The sequence below is a fragment of the Oryctolagus cuniculus genome, chromosome 11 (assembly GCF_964237555.1).
Source record: "Oryctolagus cuniculus chromosome 11, mOryCun1.1, whole genome shotgun sequence".
NCBI classification, from domain to species: domain Eukaryota; kingdom Metazoa; phylum Chordata; class Mammalia; order Lagomorpha; family Leporidae; genus Oryctolagus; species Oryctolagus cuniculus.
This window is the reverse complement of record NC_091442.1, coordinates 22,245,478-22,269,000: the sequence shown is the minus strand read 5'-3', so window position 1 is coordinate 22,269,000 and position 23,523 is coordinate 22,245,478. Positions and strand designations below refer to the sequence as shown.

General features: G+C 49.8%; 1 protein-coding gene across 3 annotated transcripts in view; it reads left to right on the top strand.

Annotated features, from left to right (window-relative positions):
- CNBD2 (cyclic nucleotide binding domain containing 2) overlaps window positions 1-23,523 on the top strand; it is a 96,482-nt gene that overhangs the window by 22,016 nt on the left and 50,943 nt on the right. For all 3 annotated transcript variants that reach the window (XR_007919328.2, XM_002710782.5, XM_051845079.2), the window contains exons 9-11: window positions 6,061-6,238; window positions 8,626-8,746; window positions 22,933-23,102. Coding sequence is in view for 2 of the 3 variants with exons in the window: in XM_002710782.5 (XP_002710828.2) it covers window positions 6,061-6,238; window positions 8,626-8,746; window positions 22,933-23,102 (469 nt within the window). In the remaining variant the exon portion in view is untranslated. The remainder of the gene's footprint in view (window positions 1-6,060; window positions 6,239-8,625; window positions 8,747-22,932; window positions 23,103-23,523) is intronic.

Here is a 23,523-nt window from a genome sequence, read left to right as displayed (position 1 = left end):
TAAAAAAGATTTATTTTATTTATTTGAAAGAGTTAGAGGGAGAGAGAGAGATGGGGTGGGCGAGGGAGAGACAGAGAGAGAAAGGTCTTCCATCCACTGGTTTACTCCCCAAATGGCCACCATGGCTGGAACTGGGCCAGGCTGAAGCCTGGAGCCTCATGTGAGTCTCCTATGTGAGTGGCAGGGGTCCAAGCACTTGGGCCATCTGAAGCTGCTTTCCCAGGTACATTAGCAGGAAGCTGGATCAGAAGTGGAGCAGCCAGGACTCAAACCTGGTGCCTATATGAGATGCAGGCAGCAGCTTAACCTGCTGTGTCACAACACCTGCTTGTTTTAAACATATCTGTTATGTGACTGCTTGTTCATATAAACAATCCCCATGACAGCTTTCCAGCAAGGTATGGTTGGGTCTTCACTGTACAGATGAGGGAGTTGAGGCTCAGGGAGGCGAGTCTCTTGTCTAAGGGGCACAGGGAGAATGACGGCAATGGAGGATTTCAGAACCGGGACTCGCCGACCAGCTTCTGCTGTTGCGAAGCCCAGGATTCTCTTCATAGCCTCCTCCAGCCTTCTTCACTTTCTCTTTCCTGTTGTTGGGAACAGACGTTGTCTGAGAACAGCTTCTAGAACCAGCCAAAGTAATAACCAGGCTTCCTGATCCGGGGCTGGGCTGTTTCTGCCCACGGCTCAGTTAATGGCATTTTCCTTGCAGTTGCCTTTCCGTCCTCGGCTCAGCCACTTGCTCCGGGAACCCCAGCGCCAGCAAGTGTTTGCAGCGGCGCAGGGGTCGTATGCTGTGTCGGGTACTGAGTACCGCCAACATACTTCCCCTGAACCCTCAGACGGTTATCCTCACGTTCATCTGAGCCCTTCCCCCAAGGGTTGCCTAGGAAAGCCTCTATTGCTTTGTCTTCAAGCTTGCCAATCTTTCTCCTGCATGGTCTATTCTTCTATTAATCTCGTCTAGCGTATTTTTCATTTCAGACATTGTGGTTTTCATACCTTGAAGTGTAATTTTTTTGAATATTTATTTATTTTATGTGAAATTAGGATTTCCAGAGAGAGAGAAGAAGAGGCAGAGAGAGAGAGAGAGAGAGAGAGAGAGGTCTTCCATCCGCTGGCTCACTCCTAGTTGTCCGCAATGGCCGGAGCTGTGTCAATCCGAAGCCAGGAGCCAGGAGCCAGGAGCCAGGAGCTTCTTCTATGTCTCCCACACAGGTGCAGGGGCCCAAGGACCTGTGCCATCTTCTACTGCTTTCCCAGGCCATAGTAGAGAGCTGGATCAGAAGTGGAGCAGCCAGCACTCGAACTTGCGCCCATAAGGCATCCCATGGGGCTTTGGTTCGAGTCCCAGCAGCTCTACTCTGATCCAGCTCCCTGCTAACGTGCCTGGGAAAGCAGCAGAAGACAGCCCAAGTCCCTGGGCTCCTGCCACCCACATAGGAGACCCAGGTGGTATTCTAGGCTCCTGGCTTTGGCCTGGCCCACCTCTGGCCATTGAGGCCATTTGGGGACTGAACCAGTAGATGGAAAATCCCTGTTTCTTACTCCATCTCTTCCTCTCTCTCCATAACTCTGCCTTTTAAATAAATAAACGAATCTTTAAAAATTCTGTGTCTTTACTTAATATATATATAAAATATTTCCTTTTAGGAATACATTTATAATAGCTGTTTCAATGTCTTTATGTATTTACTCTGTCATCTATGCCATTTCTGTGTCAGTTTCAATACACTATTTTTTTGTCTTTGTGTGGTTCATAACTTCCTACTTCTTCGCATTCTTGGTAGTTTTTAATAGGATGCTGAAAATGAAAATTTTGAGGGTTACTTTTTTTTTCCCAATTCCTGAATTGTGTTCTAGGATGCAGTTAAGTTACATGGAAATATTTTAATATTTTCTTTTTTAAAGATTTTTATTTATTTATTTGCAAGATAGAGTTACAGACAGTGAGAGGGAGAGAGAGAGAAAGGTCTTCCATCCACTGGTTCACTCCCCAAATGGCCACAATGGCCGGAGCTGCACTGATCCAAAGCCAGGAGCCAGGAACCAGGAGCCTCCTCCAGGTCTTCCACACAGGTGCAGGGGCCCAAGCCTTTGGGCCATCTTCCACTGCTTTCCCAGGCCATTGCAGAGAGAAGAAAAGCAGCCAGGACTTGAAACGGTGTCCATATGGAGTGCTGGCACAGCAGGCAGAGGATTAACCTACTGTGCTGGCCCCTATTTTGATCCTTCAAGGCCAGCATTGAGCTTTTTTGGATGAGCTCACAGCAGTGTTTAATCTAGAGCTCATTCCTCCCTACTCCCGAGGCGAGCAAGCCATTCTGAGTGTCCCACGACGCCCCACAGAAGGCTTTCTTTTTTTTTCTTTGACAGGCAGAGTGGACAGTGAGAGAGAGAGAGAGACAGAGAGAAAGGTCTTCCTTTGCTGTTGGTTCACCCTCCAATGGCCGCCGCGGCTGGCGCACTGTGGCCGGCACATCGTGCTGATCCAAACGCAGGAGCCAGGTGCTTCTCCTGGTCTCCCATGGGGTGCAGCGCCCAAGGACTTGGGCTATCCTCCACTGCACTCCTGGGCCACAGCAGAGAGCTGACCTGGAAGAGGGGCAACCGGGACAGAATCCGGCGCCCCGACCAGGACTAGAACCCAGTGTGCCGGTGCTGCAAGGCGGAGGATTAGCCTATTGAGCCGCAGCGCTGGCCCAGAAGGCTTTCTATAATAGTTGCAGGCAGGGACTGGTCCTGATCCCATGTGAGCGCTGCTGCTTTTTAGTATCTGTCCTTGTGTAACAAATTACCCAAAAACTTAGCAATGTAAAACAGCAAATATTTGTTATCTCCCAATTTCTGTGGGCCAAAAATTGGGGTATGGCTTTCAGTGCCTCTGGCTCAAGATATCTCATGATTGCTGAGGTCTCACTTGAAGGCTTGGCTGGGGGAATCCACTTCAAGCTCACTCAGGAGGCCCTGGGTTCCGTGAGCTTGTGGCCCTAGTCTCCTGCGTATCTTCACAGGGCTGTTGGATGACGTGGTAGCTTGACTGAGAGAGCGTGGCGGAGAGCGTGTCCTAGGTGGAAGCTATGGGCATTTAGGAACCTGGTCTCAGGTGCCCCATCCTGTAACTTGTGCTGCATCCTGCTACTGGGAGGGCATTACATAAGTGTGCGGATACCAGGAGGTGGGGGCCGGGGCCATCCTCCTAGACCCGTGTGCTGAGCCTCCAGGGGTCCCTCTGCAGGTCTGTCTGTGTACAGCTCTGTGTCCTGCTCTGCAGAGTCCGGCTGCCTTGCCCTCCCCTCTCTTCTGTCTCACCAATACAGGGAGATCTCTGGGCTCTGCCTGAGTGCCCTCTCTCTGCACTACAGTCCAGGAAATCTCCAAGCAGTGAGCTCAGGGCAAGAACAGAGCTTGGGGCCGGTGCTGTGGTACAGTGGGTTGAGCCTCCATCTGTGATGCTGGCGTCCTGTGTGGTTGTCAGTTCGAGACCCTGCTGTTCCATTCCTAATCCAGCTTCCTGCCAATGGGAAGGCAGCGGAAGATGGCCCAAGTGCTTGGATCCTTGCATCCTCATGAGAGACCTGGAAGAAACTCTGGGTTCCTGGCTTCAGCCCCAGCTGTTGCAACCATTTGGGGAGTGAAGCAGTGGGTGGAGGATGTGTGTGTGTACGTCTCTCTCTGTCTCTCTCCATAACTCTTTCTTTCAAATAAATAAAAAATAAAAATCTTTAAAAAAGAGAGGAGCTCACCTCATTCATTTTGTATCTTAGAAGGTTGATTATCCTTTATTTCCTGGTGTTCAATGATTTAAAAAAACCTTTTTTTCCATAAGTTTGCCCAGTATTTTAGTAGTTTCAAACAGGAAGAAAAATCGAGTTCCGGTTATCCCATTCTGGCTAGAAGCAGTGGAGTTTTATTCTCTTATGTGGATGTATCATAATTCCTTTAATTATCTTTTATACATTTTGAGTTATTTCTGATTGTTCATAGTCTAATTTTTTACCCTACTGGGACAAATTTCTTGGTGTGTTTATCTTGTATCCTGTGCAAGGAAACATATTGAAAAAATTATCAGAATTACCAAATCAATTAATTGACCCAATATATATTGCCAATATACATTTAAAATATTGATCGTTGTTGCCAAAATGCCTTTCCAAAAGGTCATGCTCAGTGTCTGATTTGTGCAGTGTTAGGCCACGCCTACTCTGTGTTAGGCCATGCCCACTCCTCATAACTGTGGATTTAGTTCTGTCAACATTAATTTTGATAGCTGATTATAACATTTAGTGCTTTCTCTTAAAAATTATTTATTTGTTTACTTGAAAGGCACAGGGACAAAGGGAGAAGAGATAGAGTGAGACTTGATTCGCTCTGTAAATCCCCCCAGTGGCCAGGGCTGGGCCAGGAAATATGAGCTCAGCCCAGGTCTGTGTGTGAGCAGCAGGGACCCAGCTCCTGGGCTATCACGAATGCCCCAGGGTCTGCATTAGCAGGAAGCTGGAGTCAGGAGTCAGAGCTGAGTATTGAACCCAGGTGCTCTGACATGGGATGCAGTGTCTTAGCCACTAGGCCAAATGCCATCCTAAGAGACCTCTTTTTTTTTTTTTTTTTTTTTTTTTTTTGACAGGCAGAGTGGACAGTGAGAGAGACAGACAGAGAGAAAGGTCTTCCTTTGTTGTTGGTTCACCCTCCAATGGCTGCCGTGGCTGGTGCACTGCGCTGATCCGAAGGCAGGAGCCAGGTACTTATCCTGGTCTCCCATGTGGGTGCAGGGCCCAAGCACTTGGGCCATCCTCCACTGCCTTCCCAGGTCACAGCAGAGAGCTGGACTGGAAGAGGGGCAACTGGGACAGAATCTGGCGCCCCGACTGGGACTAGAACCTGGCGTGCTGGCACCGCAGGTGGAGGATTAGCCTATTGAGCTGCAACGCCGGCCAAAGACCTCTTTAAAATATTTGCTTGAAGGGGACAGAGAGACACACATCATTCTTCCATCTGCTGGTTCCCTCCCCAAATGCCTTCAACAGCTGGGGCTGGGCCAGGCTGATGCCAAGAGCCAGGACCTTAATCTGACTCTCCTCCATGGATGGCATGGGCTCAACTACTTGAGTCATCCCCTGCTGCCCCCAGGGTGTGCATCAGCAGGAAGCTGGAACTGGGAGTGGAGCCAGGACTCGAGCCCAGGCCCTCTGATATGGTACGGAGGCATCCACCACTCTGCCAGACTCCCACTCCAACATCTCCTTGTTTAATCAACGTGATTGAGGTGTGATTTTTATACAATAAGATACACATTTCAAACGTATAGTTCACTGCATTTTGTCAAGTGTGTACCTTTGTGTGACTGCCACACTCAAGCTGTATAACATTTCCAGCGCCCAGGAAGTTTCCTCATGCCTCTTCCCAGTCGATCTCCAGCCCGCATCCCTGGCCCTAGGCAGCCACTGATGTACTTCCCACCTCTGTCGCATGGATTTGTCCCTTCAGTGGACACCACCTCAGTGACACTCGGGTGTCTGACTTCTGTCACCAAGCATAATGGTGCTGAGCAGTCGGTTTGCTCCTTTTGACGTCTGAGGAGTGTCGCCTCGGAGCAATCGCTCTCACGGAGGGCCTAGCCCCTGCGGCACTGAGCTAGACGCAGCACAACCCTATCTGTAATTCTGCCTGTGATCTGACCACAACTCCTGGGCACACCGGGCTGTCCTGGGCTCTGGCCTGTCTCCAGGTCATCTTTGAGTGCCGCCCCGCCCCAGGTTGAAAGCTGTGGTGGACATTCCCTATTAAAGGAAGATGTGAACTTTGGATCTAATAGCCCCTGAGTTCCGGGTGACCTGAATTCTGCCGTTCCTCTTACCTTCTCAATCAGGCGAATCGCGCTTGTCCCTGTACAGCAGGGACGTCACATCAAGGCCGGCACGTCCTGCTCTTAATTGCTTCTTACTTTCTCCATGCACCGCACTATTAAGGCAAAGGCTCTGCAGAACTTCTGGCGCCGCCACTGCCATCTTCAGCTGTCCAGAGACCTAGTAACGTGCTTTCCTGTGCTCTTTCCAACAGAATCCTCTCCCAAGGAGAGGTTTAAGCAGTTCCAGATCAAATCCTATCCTCTCCAGGACTTCAGCTCTTTGAAACTTCTGCATCTCCAGAATTCCGGGGAGCAGCAGAGGACGAGCTTGGGCAGGAAGATCCAAACCTCAGGAAGCAACCTCCCGAAGATGATGGGCCCCAAGATCAAGTAAGCTCAGCTCCTGGCGGAGAGGGGGGTCTGGGCCGTGGCTGGAAGGGGGCGTGGCTCACACGGCAGAGTGGAGGGTGCTGGAAGCACAGACGCCGGGCAACCCTGAGGGGAGCGGCACATGCGCTCGGCAGCCTATGGAGGGGCCAGACTTGGCGTCCAGGACGGCGCGCTCTGCCTGTCACAAGACATTCTAGGTGGCTGCCAGGAGCCTATCTAAGGAAGAAGGGGCGAGGCAGATCTGGCTGTGACGTTCTTTGTGCGCATTGCTGGGCCTTCTGATTCAGAGCTTCTTCAGGAAACCCCACCCATCTATGCGAGGCACCTACAGGACGGTAGAGAAGATCTTGGGTTTGCATTCGGTGTAATCAGGGTTCAAGTCCTGCTCGGCCACTTATTATAGCTCAGTGGCTCCGGGCAAGGGACTTGACCTCTCTAAGCCTTGTTTCTTTGTAGATAATAATAGCACCTAAGTCTCAGGGTTGTTGCGAGCCAGCAATTAAATGAGATAGTGATAATTATACATAGAGTTACCACTTACAGAATCCTCTTCTGTGCCCTGTGCTGCGGTATCTAATTTAAACCTGACAATAACTCCGGAAGTAAGTCCGTGATTATCACTGCCAAGGTTCAGGTGAGAAAACTAAGGTGCAGAGGGACATCAGGTTGCCTGCTCAAGGTCCCACATGTAGGAAGCAGCAGAGCCAGGAGTCAAACCTGAGTGGCTTATTAATGCTCAGTGTTTTTTTATTTTTAAAAAACATTTTACCTACTTGAAAGGCAGAATGATAGACAGAGAGAGAGAGAGAGAGAGAATCTTCAATCTGCTGCTTCACTCCCCAGATGGTTGCAAAAGCTGGGGCTGAGCTAGGCTGAAGCCAGGAGCCAGGAACTCCATCAGGGTCTCCCACATGAGTGGCAGGGTCACAAACACTCAGGCCATCATCTGTTGCCTTCCCAAGTGCATTAGCAGGAAGCTGGATCGGAAGTGGTGTGGCTGGAACTCACACTGTTGCTCATCTGGGACTCCAGCACTGCAGGGGGCAACTTAAGGCTGGCCCTGCACCCAGTCTTATCATCAGTCATGTTGTCTGGTGTGATGGTCACAGCTGGCACAGGTGGACACTGATGTCTGTCTGTACTTTGGCCTTTCCCGGAGAGGAGGACGAGCAGCAGAAAAGAACCCTGGGCGAGAACCAGCCCAGCCTGGGCCCAGCACAACACAACTCCTTTCTGTTACACACAACATGGAAATAGTGCATGGATACTAGTAATAGCAGCCGTGCAGAGCCCCCACACTGCCCCCAGGGCCTCCACACTCCCACCCTCTGCCCCCTCCATGGTGAGCGCCTCCTGACTTCTGAGTCAGGTTTTCTTCCCTTGATGTGCCTTCCAAGGACTGTCGCAACCCAGATCCAGCTCCTCCGCTGAGAATCGGGAAGGGAGAAGGGACAGGTTGGACCCAGAAGCAAATAAATCGCTGGCATGCACCTTTCACATCCATGCCCTGGGCAGTGGGAGCCAAAGCCCGTCTTCTCTGTGTGCTGGCTGGGTCCTATGTTCTCAGCCGCTAATTGAGCTTTCCCTGTATCTTATCCAATGGCTTCCCTCTGCCTAGACAGAGATCAAAGCCAGCACACAGGACCTCCCACGTGGCCAGCACACAGGGCCTGCGTGTTGCCTGAGGACACCTGTCTGTGGACAGAGAAGCAAGCCTTCCTGTTAAAAAGAGCCTCAGCTTCTGCTGGGTTCTCAGGGTACAGAGCTTCCTCTTTGCCAGAGCAGGCTGTTCCACTTCGACACTCAAGCCTAGAAATCCCTTCCTGGGATTGGTGCTGTGGTAGAGCTTCTGCCTGTGACCCCAGCATCCCCTATGGACATGGGTTTGAGTCCCGGCTGCTCCACTTCCGATCCAGCTCCTCACTAATGTGCCTGGGAAAGCAGTGGAGGATGGCCCAAGTGCTTGATCCCCTGCACCCATGTGGGAGACCTGGAAGAAGCTGCTGGCTCCTGGTTCCATTGCAGTCATCTGAGGAGTGAACCAGTGGATGGAAGATCTCTCTCCCTCCCTGTGTGTGTCTCCTTACTCTGTAACTCTGTCTTTCAAATAAATCTTTAAAAAAATTCTTTCCTCACATTGGGCCTAAGTAACCAGCCCAGACTTCTCATCTTTCCTCCGTGTAACCTTCAGGTGCTCCGTGGGCTCTTGCCCCCTTCCAGCCCCCCTCCCTGTACCTTTCACCCATTCCTAACAGCGGGAGTCAGTGTCTCCCTTCTGGGGGTGGGAATTCTCCAGGGACAGGAGCTCTCCCCTTGCCATCTGGTGAGGAGCTTCGCGCCCACTGTGTTATATACTCGGGTCTCTTTAATGAGCTGTCATATTTCAGGTCCAGGGATGCTCATTTGATCAAATGTCCTATGATCAACACCAAGTATGGGGAGCTCCCGAAAGAGGCTGCCGTGGGTGCCTACATGAGGATCCACACCGTGGAGCAAGGAGAAATTGTGGTATGTGTGCAGAGAGCCTTGTTGACGATAGAGCGGGCTGGGTGTGCTGAGTAATGAGGATGTGGTTTCAGAAGCTCCCCTCCCTGTGTCGGGTGGTATTAAGAAATAGTGTTGATTTTTAAAGATATGATAAGCATATTGTGGCTATGTTTTTAGAGAGTCTTCCTATTTAGAAGATACATATCAAAATATTTATAGATGAAGTGATGTGACAGCTGGGACTTGCCTTAAAAGAATCCAGGAACAAGGCAAGGGTGTTCCTTCTTGCCACTCCTATTCAACATTGCCCCGCAAGTCTTAGCCAGAGTGAGTGACGACGAGGAAGGGAGGGAAGAGGAGCCAGACTGGGACAGAGCAAACAAAGCTGCCTCTGTTTTCAGGTGACATAATTGTCCGTGAAGGTACTTCCAAAAAATAAAAACACCCCTGAAACCGATAAGTGATTATCCTAAGGTCACAGAATACAAGTTCGTATACAAAAGCCAAGCTTTCTTTTTCTTTTATTCTTTTCTTTTCTTTTCTTCCTTTCTTCCTTTCTTCTTCTCCTTCTTCTTCTTCTTTTTTTTTTTTTTTAAGATTTATCTATTTAAAAGCAGAGTGACAGGGAGGGAGGGTCAGAGACAGAGAGATCTTCCATCTGCTGCTTCACTCCCCAAATGGCTGCAACAGCTAGAGGTGCACCATGCTGAAGTCAGGAACCTGGAACTCCATCTAGGTCTCCCATGTGGATGGCAGGGGCCCAAGAACCTGGGCCATCCTCTGTTGCTTTCCCAGGTGCATTAGCAGGGAGCTGGATCAGAAGCAGAGCAGCTGGGACTTGAACTAGTGCTTGGATAGAGGATGCCAGCATTCCAGGTGGCAGCTTAACCCACTGTGCCACAGCACCAGCCCCTCAATTGACTTCTGTATAACAGCAATGGACAATCGGAATTTGAAGCTGAAAACATATTTATCATTTATGATAGCACCAAAAATGTAAATCTTATATGTAAGTCTAACAAGATACATTTAGGATCCACAGAGAGAAAACTGTGACTCTGATAAAAGAGGTATAAGAGAGGCCGGGGGGGCGGGCTTTGTGGCACAGCCATGAAGCTGCTGCTTGGGATGCCCATATACCATATTAGAGTGAATGGTTCGAGTCCCAGATACTCTGTTTCTTTTTTGTTTGTTTGTTTTTGGTTTTGGTTTTTATTTTTTGTTGTTTTTGTTGTTAAGAAAATATTTGTCTATTTGAAAGGCAGAGTTACAGAGAGAGAGAGAGAGAGAGAGAGAGAGAGAGAAATAGAGAAATCTTCCATCTGCTTGTTTACTTCCCAAATGGTCACAATGGCTGGGGCTGGGACAGGCTGAAGCCCAGAGCCAGGAGCCTCTTCTGGGTCTCCCACATAGGTTCAGGGGCCCAAGCACTTGGGCCGTCTTCCACTGCTTTCCTAGGTGCATTAGCAGGGAGTCTCAAACCATGTGCCTATATGGGATGCTGACATCACAGGCAGAGGCTTTACCTGCTATGACACAATACCTGCCCCCTAGATACTCTGCTTCTGATCCAGCTTCCTGCTACAGTGATGGCCCAAATATTTGAGCTCCTGTCACCATGTGAGAGACCTGGGTGGAGTTCCTGGTTCCTAGCTTCAGCCTGGCCTAGCCCTGGTTAATGTGGGCATGTGGGCAGTGAACTAGTGTATGGCAGATCTTTCCTTCTGTCTCTTCCTCTCTGTGTCTGTCACTCCGCCTTTCAAATAAATAAATCTGTTTTTTTAAAAAAACTGGGGGGTGAGGGAGGGCCAGCACTGTAGTGTAGTGGATAAGGCTGCCACCTGCAGTGCCGGCATCCCATATGGATGCTGGTTCATGTCCCAGATGCTCCACTTCTGATCCAGCTCTCTGCTATGGCCTGGGAAAGCAATAGAAGATGGCCCAAGTCCTTGGGCTCCTGTACCTGCATGGGAGACCAGGAGGAGGCTCCTGACTCCTGGCTTCAGATAAGTGCAGCTCCAGCCATTGTGGCCATCTGGAGAGTGAACCAGCAGATGCAAGACCTCTCTCTCTCTCTCTCTCTGTCTCTCTGTCTCTCTGTCTCTCTCTCTCTCTCCCTCTGCCTCTGCCTCTCTGTAACTCTGCCTTTCAAATAAATAAATAAATCTTAAAAAAAAAACTGGGGGCAGGTGTTATGGGTAAAGCTGCCACCTGTGATGCTGGCATCTCATATGGGCTCCAGTTTGAGTCCTGGCTGCTCTACTTCCCATCCAGATCCATGCTAATGTGCCTGGGAAATCAGCAAAATAAAACCCAAGTTTTTGGGTCTCTGCACCCACATGGGAGATTGGAAAGAGGCTCCTGGCTCCTGGCTTCAGCCTGGTTCAGCTGTTGCAGGCATAGGGGGAACAAACCCGAGGGTGGAAGATCTCTCTCTTTCTGTAAGTCTACCTTTCAAATAAATAAAATAAATCTATTTAAGTACTAAAAAAATCTAAATAAATGGGTAAATATTTGAATACATGCTTTGAAAGACTCAGTATTGTTAAGACATCAAATTTCCCCTATTTGGTGTGTGGATTCAATGCAATAACAATCAAAATTCCAGCAAGTTATTTTGTGGATATTGACAAACTGATTGTAAAGTTTATATGGGAAGGTGACTGGTATATTTATATAATAAAATATTATACATCAGTAAAAGAAATGAACTATTAAGCTATGAGGAAACATAGCATAATCTTCAATGAAATAAATATCAGTGAAAGAATCCAGTATGGGGCTGGTGTCGTGGTGCAGTGCATTAAGCTGCCACTGTGACTCCAGCACCCCATATTGGAGTGATGGGTCAAGTCCCAGCTGCTCCACTTTCAGTCCAGATTCCCACTAATGCACCTGGCAAAGCAGTGGATGATGTCCCAAGTGCTTGGGACCCTGCAACCCATGTGGGAATCCAGGATGGCTCCCCTGCCACTCATGCGGGAGGCCAGACCTGGCTTCTGGCTTCAGTCTGGCAGAGACCTGGGTGTTGAGGCCATCTGGGAAACAAACCAGCAGAGGAAGATCCTCCCTCCTCCTTCTCCTCCTCCTTTTGTCTCTCTCTGTCACTCTGCCTTTCAAATCCATAAATAAATCTTGAAGAAAAAAAAAAGAGTCCAGTATGGAAGAGACTAAGTATTATCTGATCCTGTTTTGTTCCATTCGGGAAAAGGCACAGCTGTGGAGGTAGTAGCACCATCAGTGGCTGCTGGCTGTTGGGAGTTCAGGGATGGGATGAATGTTTGAAGCCCAGTGCATGTTTAGGTAGGAAAACAACTCTGTGCTTTCATGGTGGGCACAAAACATTAAGCATCTGTCAAACCCACAGAACATTATAGCACAAAGACAGAAACTTACTGTGTACAGTTTGTAAAAAAGAAAAAAATCATTGCTCAGAAGCTCAGCAGAGCTCAGGCGAGTGCAGATGATGCCGGTGCCGGGTGAATCTGTTGTGTGTGTGGAGACCGATGAGGGGCTGGCAGGAAAGCTGCTGACACGAGCAGCTTTGGGAACGGAGCTGCTGAGATGAAAGCCACAGGCGCTGCCCCAAGCGCTGTCCACCTCGTAGAGTTGCCTCCCACAAGGGGACGGCTTCATCATCCTGACCCAGCTATACGGGTGCACCGAGAGACTCTGGTTAAGTGGGTGGCTGAGGGTGGCAGCCAGGTTCCTTGCCATTGGAGGGAGGATTTACAGATGAGGGGAGAAAGACTCGAGTGGTAGAGGATTAGAGGTGGACTCATCATGTGAACTCGGGTTGAGCTTGGTATATTCATAGGTGGTTACGTGTAGAAGTATTCATGGGTGTGTATATAAACACACATCTTTCACTCTGTCTACTGAGAAAGCCTAAAACAAATGACACCCCAATAGCAATGAGCACACTTAAAATCCACATTTAAATTCTAAAAAATGCATTTATTTACCTGAGAAGTAGAAGGGGGAGTGGACAGAGTATGCGCCCATTCACTAGTTCACTCCCCAAATGCCTTCAAAATCGGGGACTAGTCTGGGCCAAAACAAGGGACTCAGTCCCATCTCCCAGGTGGGTGTCAGGAATCCAATTAGTTGAGCCATTACTATTGTCTTCTAGGGTCTGCAGGAAGCTGGAGTCAGCAGCTGGAAGTGGATGTGGAAGCCAGTCACTCTGATATGGCATTTGGGCATCTTAACTGAATCTTTTTTTTTTTTAAATTATTTCATCTACTTGAATGGCAGGACGATAGAGATAGAGACAGAGAGCCCTTCCATCCACTGATTCATGCCCCAAATGCCCACAGCAGCCAGGGCTGAGCTGTGCTGAAGTCAGTAGTCTGGAACTCCATCTGGGTCTCCCACCTGGGATGCAGGGGCCCAAGCACTTGGACCATCATCTGCTGCCTCTCAAGATATATTAGCAGGAAGCTGGATCAGAAGCAGAGTAGCCAGGACTGGAACTGGCACTCCAAAATGGGATGAGGCATCCCAAGCAGTGGCTTAACCTGCTGCACCACAACACCTGCCCCTTAACTGGCATCTTAACAACTTTTAAATAAAACAAGTTTATGTGGTGAGGACATTTAATTCTAACCCCTTGGCAATGTTCAAATATACAAAACATTATTATTGACTATAGTCACCACGTTGCACATCTGGTAGAGCTCCTGAACCCATTCCTCCTGTCCAGCTGGAATTCTGATGCTTTGAGAAACACCTCCCCAACACTGTTCTCGCCAGCCTGTGGTAGTCAGCATTCTCTCTCCTGCAAGTTCAGGGTTTTTTGATTCCACGTGGAAATGAGGTCACGTGGTATCTTTCTTTCTGTGTCCAGCTTATTTCCCTGAATATAATGTCCTCCAGGGTCACCCATGTTGTCACCAATGACAGAATTTCCTTCTTCTTGAAGGCTGAATGATGTTGCACATGTGTGTATGCGCCGCATTTTCCTTGCCCATTCATCTGTGGGTGGACACTTGGGTTGCTTTTGTGTCTTGGGCACTGTGACTGATGCTGCCATGAACATAGGCACGCAGCTGCTTCGTGACTGTGCTGACTGCATGCTCAGAAGGGGGCTCGCTATAAGGTAGCTCTGGTTTTTAACTTTTTGAGGAACTGCTGCGCTTCTCCCACTTCTACTAGTTCCCTAGTTCCCTAGTGGCTATACTAGTTTACATTCCCACCAGCAGTGTGTAAGGGTTCCCTTTTTTCTACACCCTTGCCAACATTTGTGATCTCTTGTCTTTTTTATAAAGCCATTCTAACGCTGTGATTCACGATCTCATTGAGTTTTTAATTTGCATTTCCCTGGTGATTAATAATGTTAAGCATTTTTTCATAGACCTGCTGATCATTTGTATGTCTGTCTTTGAGAGATTTCTGTTCAGGCCTTTTGATTTATTTTTTAAGGTATATTTATTTATTTGAAAGGTAGAGTTACAAAGAGGGAGAGAGTTACAGAGAGACAGACAGATCTTCCAACTAATGGTTCACTCCTCAGATGGCCACAACAGCCAGGACTGAGCAGGTGCCAGGAAGTCCATCCAGGTCTCCTGTGTGGTTACCAGGGATCTAAGCATTGGACATCTTCCACTGTTTTCCCAAGTTCATTTGTAGGGAGCTGATCAGAAGTAAGACAGCCAGGATTCACATGGGTGCTCATATGGGAGGCCAGCTTTGCAGGTGGCAGCTTAACCCACTGTGCCACAAGACTGGCCCCTGATTTTTTTTTTATTTATTTAACAGGTAGAGTTATGGGCAGTGAGAGAGAGAGACAGAGAGAAAGGTCTTCCTTCCATTGGTTCACTCCTCAAATGGGCGCTACAGCCAGCACTGCGCCGATCCGAAGCCAGGAGCCAGGTGCTTCCTTGTGGCGCCCATATGGGATGCCGGTGCCACAAGGCAGAGGATTAACCAAGTGAACCATGGCACTGGCCCCTAGCTCCTGATTTTTAAAATCAGGTTGTTTTCTTGCTACAAAGTTGTTTGAGTTCCTTATATATTTGGGATAGTATCTCTGTATTAGATGTATGGTTCACAATATTTTCTCCAATTCTGTAGATAGTCTCTTTACTCTTGTTTTCTTTGCTATGCATGAGCTTTTTCATTTGATGTCTTCCGATTTACTATTGTTGCTTTTGTTGCCCATGCTTTTGGGGTCATATCCAGAAAACTTATTGCCCAGGCCAAAGTCAAAAAGCCAGATCTTAGTTTCTAAAACCACTTCCCAATGAAAGGAACAAGGGCTCCTTGGAGAACTGGTTGATTCTAGGACTTGGGCAGGAAATATACCAGATGAACTATGTACATTTTGTAGTATCAGAAAGCATAAGAAAAAAAATTACATTGATGGGGACAGTTCAAAGGGACAACAGAGGCCAGCCGAAAAAGCTCTCTGTGGCCAAAACTGGAACAGTTTGAGCAACAAAATAAAGCAGAATGGATAATAATCCAAAGTATAAAATAACCATCCAGGAGCACATGCTGACATAAACGAACCACTACTGAATCAATAATAGAGAAGAGATAAATCTCTTTGCAGAGGAATTCCAAATAATTGTCATGTGTACGCTGCCCTCAAGGAGGGAGAGCTTGGCTCCCTGCTCCTCGCTTAGAGCACAATATGGAGCCGAGGGAGAGGGAGGCTGCATATGACGTGATGAAAATGGTGCTTCACCTCTGTGGTTCTCCTTGCGGTCATCCTCAACCCGCCTCCCCCAGTTTAATCATGAGAAAGACATCAGACAAATCCCAATAGTGGGGGCAGGCCTTGTGGCACCACAGGTTAAGCCACTGCCTGGGAGTGCCTGGGATGGAGTCTGGCCTCTGCTTCCAAAACAGCTTCCTGCTAATGTGTACCCTGGGTGACAACAGGTGCTGGCTCAAGTACTTGGGTCCTGGGAGACCCAGATGGAGCTTCAGGCTCCTGGCTTTAGACTGACCAACCCCAATTGTTGTAGGCATTTGGGCAGTGAACCAGTGAATGGAAGATCTCCTCCCTCTTCAATCCTCTTTTCTTCCCTCCTCTTTCCTCTCTATCTCCTCCCCCCACCTCTGTCTTGCTTTGTCTTTCAAATAAAATTAAAATAAACTTTATAAGAAAGTTTAGAAATTTCTAACAGTAGAAAATCCTACATCATAGCAATAAGTATTCCTCAACATTATCAAGGTCATCGAAGACAAGGAAGTTTGGGAAACTACACAGCAAAATATTAAGATTGTGTCCTGAGTAGGAGCACAGAGCACAAAAGAAGTTAGGGGCCAACAGGATTTCTAAATAACCTGTTGACTTCAGTTGGTAACAATGTATCAGTACGGGTTCACTGGTTGTAAGGAAGAACTCATACTAACCCAGGATGGTGGTAATAGCAGGAACAGGGTGGGGTGGGCAGGTATTAGGAACTCCTACTTTTCTTCCCAATTTTTCTGTAAATCTAAAACTTTAAAAAAATAATTATTAAGGGGCTGGTGCTGTGGTGCAGTAGGCTAAACCTCTGCCTGTGATGTAGACATCCTATATGGGCGCCGGTTCGTGTCCCAGCTGCTCCTCTTCTGATCTAGCTCTCTGCGATAGTCTAGGAAGGCAGTGGAGGATGGTCCAAGTGATTGGGACCCTGCACCCACATGGGACACCCGGAAGAACTTCCTGGCTCCTGGCTTCAGATCAGCCCAGTTCTGGCTGTTGCCACCGTGTGGGGGAATGAACCAGTGGGTAGAAGACCTCTCTGTCTGTCTGTCTCTGTAACTCTGCCTCTTGGATAAATAAATCTTTTTTTTTAAGATTTACTTATTTATTTAAAAGTCAGACTTACACAGAGAGAAGAGAGGCAGAGAGACAGAGAGAGGTCTTTTATCCTCTGGTTTACTCCCCAGATAGCCGCAACGGCCAGAGCTGTGCTGATCCGAAGCCAGGAGCCAGGAGCTTCTTCTGTGTCTTCCACATGGGTGCAGAGATCCAAGGACTTGGGCCATCCTCCACTGCTTTCCCAGGCCATAGCAGAGAGCTGGACAAGAAGTGGAGCAGCTGGGTCTCGAACCGGTGCCCATATGGGATGCTGGCACTTCAGGCCAGGGCATTAACTCGCTGCACCACAGCACAGGCCCCTAACTAAATCTTTAAAAGTTATTAGAAATATTAACCCCATGGTGAAGGGAGACATACAGATGAAGCAAGTGTGGCCATAAATTTGTTGCTCTTGAAGATAGGTGATGGGGGAGGGAGCACAGCTGAGTGGCAGACACAGGACTTGGGCAGGAGGGCTTTCCAGCAGGTGGCACTGGCCTGTTTGCCAGGGAGGGGCTGTTCTGAAGCCACGCTTGTTCATCCGGAGTCTGGGACCTGCTCCCTCATCACACAGCTCTTTCTGCTGTGCCCTAGTGACGGTATCTCCAAGGCTATGGAGAAAGTGCATGCTCCAGCCCCATGCTCCTTCGTGTCCTCACGGCCAGGAAGGTGAACACAGCAGGTGCTGCCTGGGCACCCTGAGTTCGAGCCCAGCCCTCGGGCAATGCTCATGGGGTGCTTCCCTGCTTCTGGGAAGTTCTTCCTTCTGCTCCGGCAACGTCTGCCTCCTGCAGCTTTCAGCTCGCTCCCCCTCCCTGCCAGGCCCCCACCCAAGACAAAACAAGACAGCAGCTTCCTCGCCATGTGGCGGCCCCTTCCATATGTAAAGATGCAGTTTTAGTTTTCGGTCAACACATCTGCAGCCAGGCATGGGGCCAGGTTCCATGAATCATCTTCTTCCCCTGCCGCTTCCGTCCTTGATCACGTGGCCCGGTCCCAGCCTGTCGCTTCATCACTTCAGTTTGCCTGTGTTTGTGAGTGACGTGCTCTGAGCTGGGCAATGGGCACCTGTGCAGAGGGTGACCAAAGTGAGAGGCAGTGTTGCAGAGGACCCGCGATGCTGGAGGAGGGAGGTTGGCTTGATTCTCTGGGAAGGCCTGGGGAGGCTGTAGGTAGGGGCTCAGTGCCAGCTCCTGGCCTTCCCCTCTCCACGCAGGAGCAGCACCCAGATGGCCCTGGGCAGACACTTGCTGGCATCTGCCTTTGAAGCAGCGTCTGTAGGTGGCTCTGGTGACACTGTGCTCTCCAGGCCCTGGCTTTGTTGGTGCAGAATAGGTGACTGCAGGAGTGTGGAACTGGGTCAGCCCAGGAAATAGCAGAGGTCAGGGCCTGGAGCAGAGAGACCCAGAGTTTGAGGCAGGATGTGTGGAGCCAGCTTCTACAGGGACAGACAGGTGCAGGCCTCAGTGGTGTTCAAGGTTGAGCAGGCAGAAAACAGGTGACGTGTGTGTGTGTGTTGGGGGGAGGCAGGGATCTTCTCATTTTGCCTCTAGGAGCTACCTGTGTGGCCTTTGGCATATTACTTTACCTCTCTGAATGTGTCCTCATCAGAAAGTACAGAGATTGGTCTGAGTGAGCTGTGCCCTAACGCCGTGTGATTCCATCTGAGTATTCATTCAACAGGGACTCCTTTGAGCCTCTGTTATGCTCCAAGCATGGCATGAGATGCCAGCATTGGCAGCACATAATTCCTGCCCTCACAGGGCCTCATACAACAAACAGGCAAACAACAGAGACCGCCAGCCTCCCCACTCTGGGGGCTCCGCACCTGGGCTCAATCAACCATGGATGGAAAACATATTTAATATTTTTTTATTTATATTAGAGGTAGAGTTACACACACACACACACAGAGGGAGAGACAGAGAGAAAGGTCTTCCATCTGCTGGTTCACTCCCCAAATGGCCGCAATGACTGGAGTTGAGCCAATCTGAAGCCAGGAGCCAGGAGCTTCTGGGTCTCCCACGCAGATGCAGGGGCCCAAGTACTTGGGCCATCTTCTACTGCTTTCCCAGGCCATAGCAGAGAGCTGGATCGGAAGAGAAGCATCCAGGACACAAACCGGCACCCATATGGGATGCCAATGCCACAGGTGGATGCTTAATTTACTACGCCACAGCGCCAGCCCGTGGAAAACATATTAAGATTTATTTATCCATTTGAAAGGCACAGTGACAGAGAAGGAGAGGCAGAGAGAAAGAGAGCTTCCACCCGTTCAGTCCCCAACAGCAAGGGCTGGGCCAGGCTGAAGCCAGGAGGCTGGAACTCCATATGTGTCTCCCATGAGGGTGGCTGGGAGGATTTGAGCTGTCCTCTGCTGCTTTCCTGGATACATCAGGAGGGAGCCGAATTGGAAGCCCAGTAGCCTGGACTCAAAACAGTGCTCTTATGGTATGCCAGTGTCCAAGGTGGTGGCTTAACCCACTGTGCCACAGTGTTGGCTTGTGGATAGAAAATACTCAGGGAGGAAAAGCATCTGAATTGAACATGTGCAGATTTTTTTTCTTGTTATTCTCTAAATAACACAGTAAGCAACTACATAGAGCTTACAGTGTATTAGGTATGGTAAGTATTCTAGAGATGATGTAATGTACACGGCAGGCAGGAGCGGGCACTGGCACAGCAGTTAGGACACTGTTGGGATGCCTGTATCCCATATTGGAGTGCCTGGGTTCCAGTCCCGGCTCTGCTTCTGATCCCAGCTTTCTGATAATGTGCACCCTGGGCGATGCCTCAAGTTGTTGAGCCCCTGCCGCCCATGTAGGACACTTGGATTGTGTTCCAGCCTCCTGGCTTCAGCCTGGCCCAGTCCCAGCTGTTATTGACATTTGGGGAGTGGATGGGAGATCTCTCTCTCTTTGTTGCTCTGCCTTTCCAATAAAGAAATAATTTTTGAAAATACACAGGAGGGTGTGTTATTTGTAGAAACACTGTACTGTTATATAAGGGATGTGAGCGTCTACAGGATTTTGTGTCCATTGGGGGCCACAGATCTAATCCACTGAGGATACCGAGGGTGTGCAGTACACAGAAAGTTGCAAATTGTTGTAGGAAGGGGGTTAGAAAGGAGGGTGGGGAGGTGGGTCGCTTCAGTGGGGGTCAGGAGGGCTGCTCTGAGGAGGCAATGTCTAAGCTGAGAACCTGAAGGATGAGAAGAGCAAGCTAGGGCAGGGAGGAGCAGTCCAGAAAGGGGAGCAGGAAGAAGCAGGTAGAGAGGATTGGGAGGGGTGGGGGGCTGGAACACAGTAAACCAGATGGCGCCACGGGGGCCATTGGCAGAGGGGGCAGCCACACCGAGGGTCTTCTTTCTTTTCTTTTTTTTTTTTTTAAGATTTATTTTATTTATTTGAAAGGCAGAGTTAGATATCTTCCATCCACTGGTTCACTCCCCAGATGGCCGCAATGGCCAGGGCTGGGCCAGGTCGAAGGCTTCATCCTGGTCTCCCATGTGGATGCAGGGGCCCAAGCACTTGCACGGTCCTCTGCTGCTTTCCCAGGTGCATTAGCAGGGAGCTGGATGGCAAGTGGAGCAGCCAGGACTCGAATCGGTGCCCATATGGGATGTCGCAACCCTGTATGCTGTTTATCGGGGTGCTTAGGGAAGCTGCTTGAAGGTATAGGCAGGGAATTGACTGACTCTGTCTGGGTGTTTGGGATGGGGAGGGGTGGACGAGAGAGCAGGCAGGACAGTGCTGCTCCCCGACAGATCCCTGGACACAGGCCCTGCCTCGGCCGCTGGGTGTCTTGTCACCTTGGGCAAGTCACTTGACCTCTTTGTGCCTCAGTTTTCTCACACCGCAGTAGCTCAAAGCACAGACTCTGAAGCTGGATGCCTGGACTCAAACCCTTGCTCCGTGGTTTCTGTGCTGGTGATGGGGCGAGGCCCTTCCCCTCGGGCCTCATCTGTGGTCGGCACTGAGGGAGCAGCCGTGTGGGGGGTTGTGGAGGAGGTTAAGCACGGTCCACACGGCGCTACAGGCGGCCCGGGAAGTACAGACTGCTCAGGAACTAGGAGCTGGGGCTGTCACCACCCTGCTGTTGCTGTTACAATAATAACATGCATGACAATGGACAAGTAACTTCTTTTCCTGAACCATGCACATCTGGGGATGAGAATTCCTCTCCTAGGGTGGGTGTGAGGCCTTATTTACTTATCTGTTAAATCTGTATCTTTTTTTTTTTTAAAGGATATTTATTTGAAAGGCAGAGTTACATAGAAGCAGAGGCACAGAGAGCAAGAGAGTGGGAGAGAGAGAGGTTTTCTATCTGTTGGTTCACTCCCCAGATGGCTGCAACAGCCAGAGCTGTGCCGATCCGAAGGCAGAAGCCAGGAGCTTCTTTCAGGTCTCCCGTGTGAGTGCAGGGGCCCAAGCACTTGGGCCATCTTCCACTGCTTTCCCCAGCCATAGCAGAGAGCAGCTAGGACTCGAACCTACGCTCATATGGGATGCTGACACTGCAGGCCGCAGCTTTATCTGTTACGCCACAGCACCGGCCCCTAAATGTGTATCTTATATGTGTGTGTGTATTTGTTCCACTCAGGGGGAGCTGGCAGAGGGCAGCCATTCTGGCTGCTGCACGAGAGCTAACATGGGCGGAGCCTTCACACCCCTGGAACTGTCACGACCCAGGCAGGAGGTGCCTCCTGTCTCCCGGAGTTCCCTCACTTGCCATCTCTTTGAGATCTTAGGCAGCTTTAGAGGGAAAATAGCATGTGTTCATTCCAGGCTCAGCCCCGAGACACGAGGCTGGGGCTCGGAGCCCTGAAGACTTTGCAGGTGGTCTCGCTTCAGGGGGCAGAAGCCGAGTGGCAGCGGTGGTGGCATATTCCAAATTCAGCTTTGTAGCTTTCCAGTGCAAGGCCTGCCAGAGACACGTGGGACGGGTATCCTCAGCTCCATTTCACAGATGAGCATCCAGGAGGTATCACTGGCTCAAAGTCATCTAGGAAGTCCAGGTTTGGATCCAGGCCTCCTGGTTGTGATCTCAGTTCTTCCTGATTCCCAAGAGAGCCGGAGACAGGATCTCCGAGGCCTCTACCCCGAGCCGCTGCCCTGCCCTCCTCTCCTGAGTCTTCGTGGGCTGCTGAGAGGTTGAAGACCAAACACTGCATCGGCGGCTCAGCAGCCAGGGTTCCAATCCCAACTCTGCCCATCCCTGGAGCCTTCTTTAAGGGCGGCTGGAGCAAGGGTGCCCATGGATCTCCATCTCCCTTCCAGATGTGACCAAGCAAAGAGCTGCGGCAAGGGGCAGGGGCTCCCGGGGTCTGGGAGGGCTGGAGAGAGGATGGGAAAGACAGGAAGGGGGCAGCAGAGAAAGGGGGGTCATGAATAGGTCTGGCTGTTTGATGTTGGCGGGAAGTCCTAAGGAAAGGGGGTTTGCTCAGCAGATAGCAGAGTTGAGAGTGGAAGTAGGAAAGCTGGAGACTCAGTGCACGGGTGACTCCTAGGGCCGACACCGTGGCCTAGGTTAAGCCGCTGCCTGTGACACCGGTATCCCATGTGGGCTTTGGTTTGAGTCCTGGCTGCTCTAATTCCATTCCAGCTCCCTGCTAATGCATCTGGGAAAACAGCAGAAGATGGCCCAAATGCTTGGGCCCCTGCACCCACATGGGAGACCCGGAAGAAGCTCATGGGCCAGCCCCAGCCATTACAGCCATTTGGAGAGTGAACCAGCAGATGGAAGATCTCTCTGTCTCTCTCGCTTTCATTCTTTTTTTTTTTAAATTAATTAATTTATTTGAAAGAGTTCTCACAGAGAGAAGGAGAGGCAGAGAGAGGTCTCCAATCCACGGGTTCACTCCCGAGTCGGCCACAATGGCCAGAGCTACACCGATCTGAAGCCAGGAGCTAGGAGCTTCTTCTGGGTCTGCCATGCAGGTGCAGGGGTCTAAGGACCTGGGCCATCTTCCACTGCTTTCCCAGGCCATAGCAGAGAGCTGGATCAGAGGTGGAGCAGCCAGGACTCAAATCGGTGCCCATATGGGATGCCGGCACTGCAGGCTACAGTTTTACCCACTATGCTGCAGTGCCGGCCCCTCACTTTCTGTTTTTCAACTCTACCTTTCAAATTTAAAAAAAAAAATTCTATTTTAAATAAAGAGTGAATCTCAGAGCCTCAGAGAGGAATTGGGGGGCGGGGAGTGCTCTCAGGGCTCTCCCAGTTCGAGGACTCAGCGGCCTTGGACGTCACCTTGGGAAAGGAGCCCTGGATTTCTCTGCCCCATTGCTTCCTTGCTCGGTGACCCTGTGTGGACTCACTGCCTGTGGGGGGCCTGGTTTTTCCCACCTGGAAAGGCTGCTGGTGGAAGGGGCCGGCTCTGAGGTCACCTTTCTGTGCTTTGTTCCAGGGCTTGTACCAGGTCTTCCTCCCACAGAACCAGCGGGACCTGCGGCCCTTGGCCCTCGTGAGCCTGGGCGCTGAGGTCATAGAGATAAGGAAGGAGAAATTCTGTGACCTGATCAGCAACGACGAGGAGATACGAGAGAAGCTGACGAGGATGGAGATTGAGTACCCCAGGTCAGTGCAGAAAGGCCCGGCCAACGATCCGCTGGGAATAGGCCTGTTCTTTTAGGGGAAGGGAGAAAATTGATAAAACCTAATGCTGACACGAAGAAATGAAAGTGCCAGCAGTCGGTACTGTCTGTTGGCTCAGACCTTTTGCTAATATAATCACTGTAGCTTCCTGCTTCAAGGGGTACAGAAGTGTCCCTTTCCTTTAAGGCAGGGACCCACCTTGAATTTGTCTCTATTTCACCAAAATAAGGGCTAAGCTTTCACATGAACAAATATTATGGAAATCAGATTCAGAAGAGAGAGAAAAAAACCAGCAACCGATGTGTGTCACATTCAGGGGACAGTTTAGACGATAATAGTGCACTCCCTGGAGAGATCATGCAAGTCTATTTATTTTTTAAAGATGTATTTATTTATTTGAGAG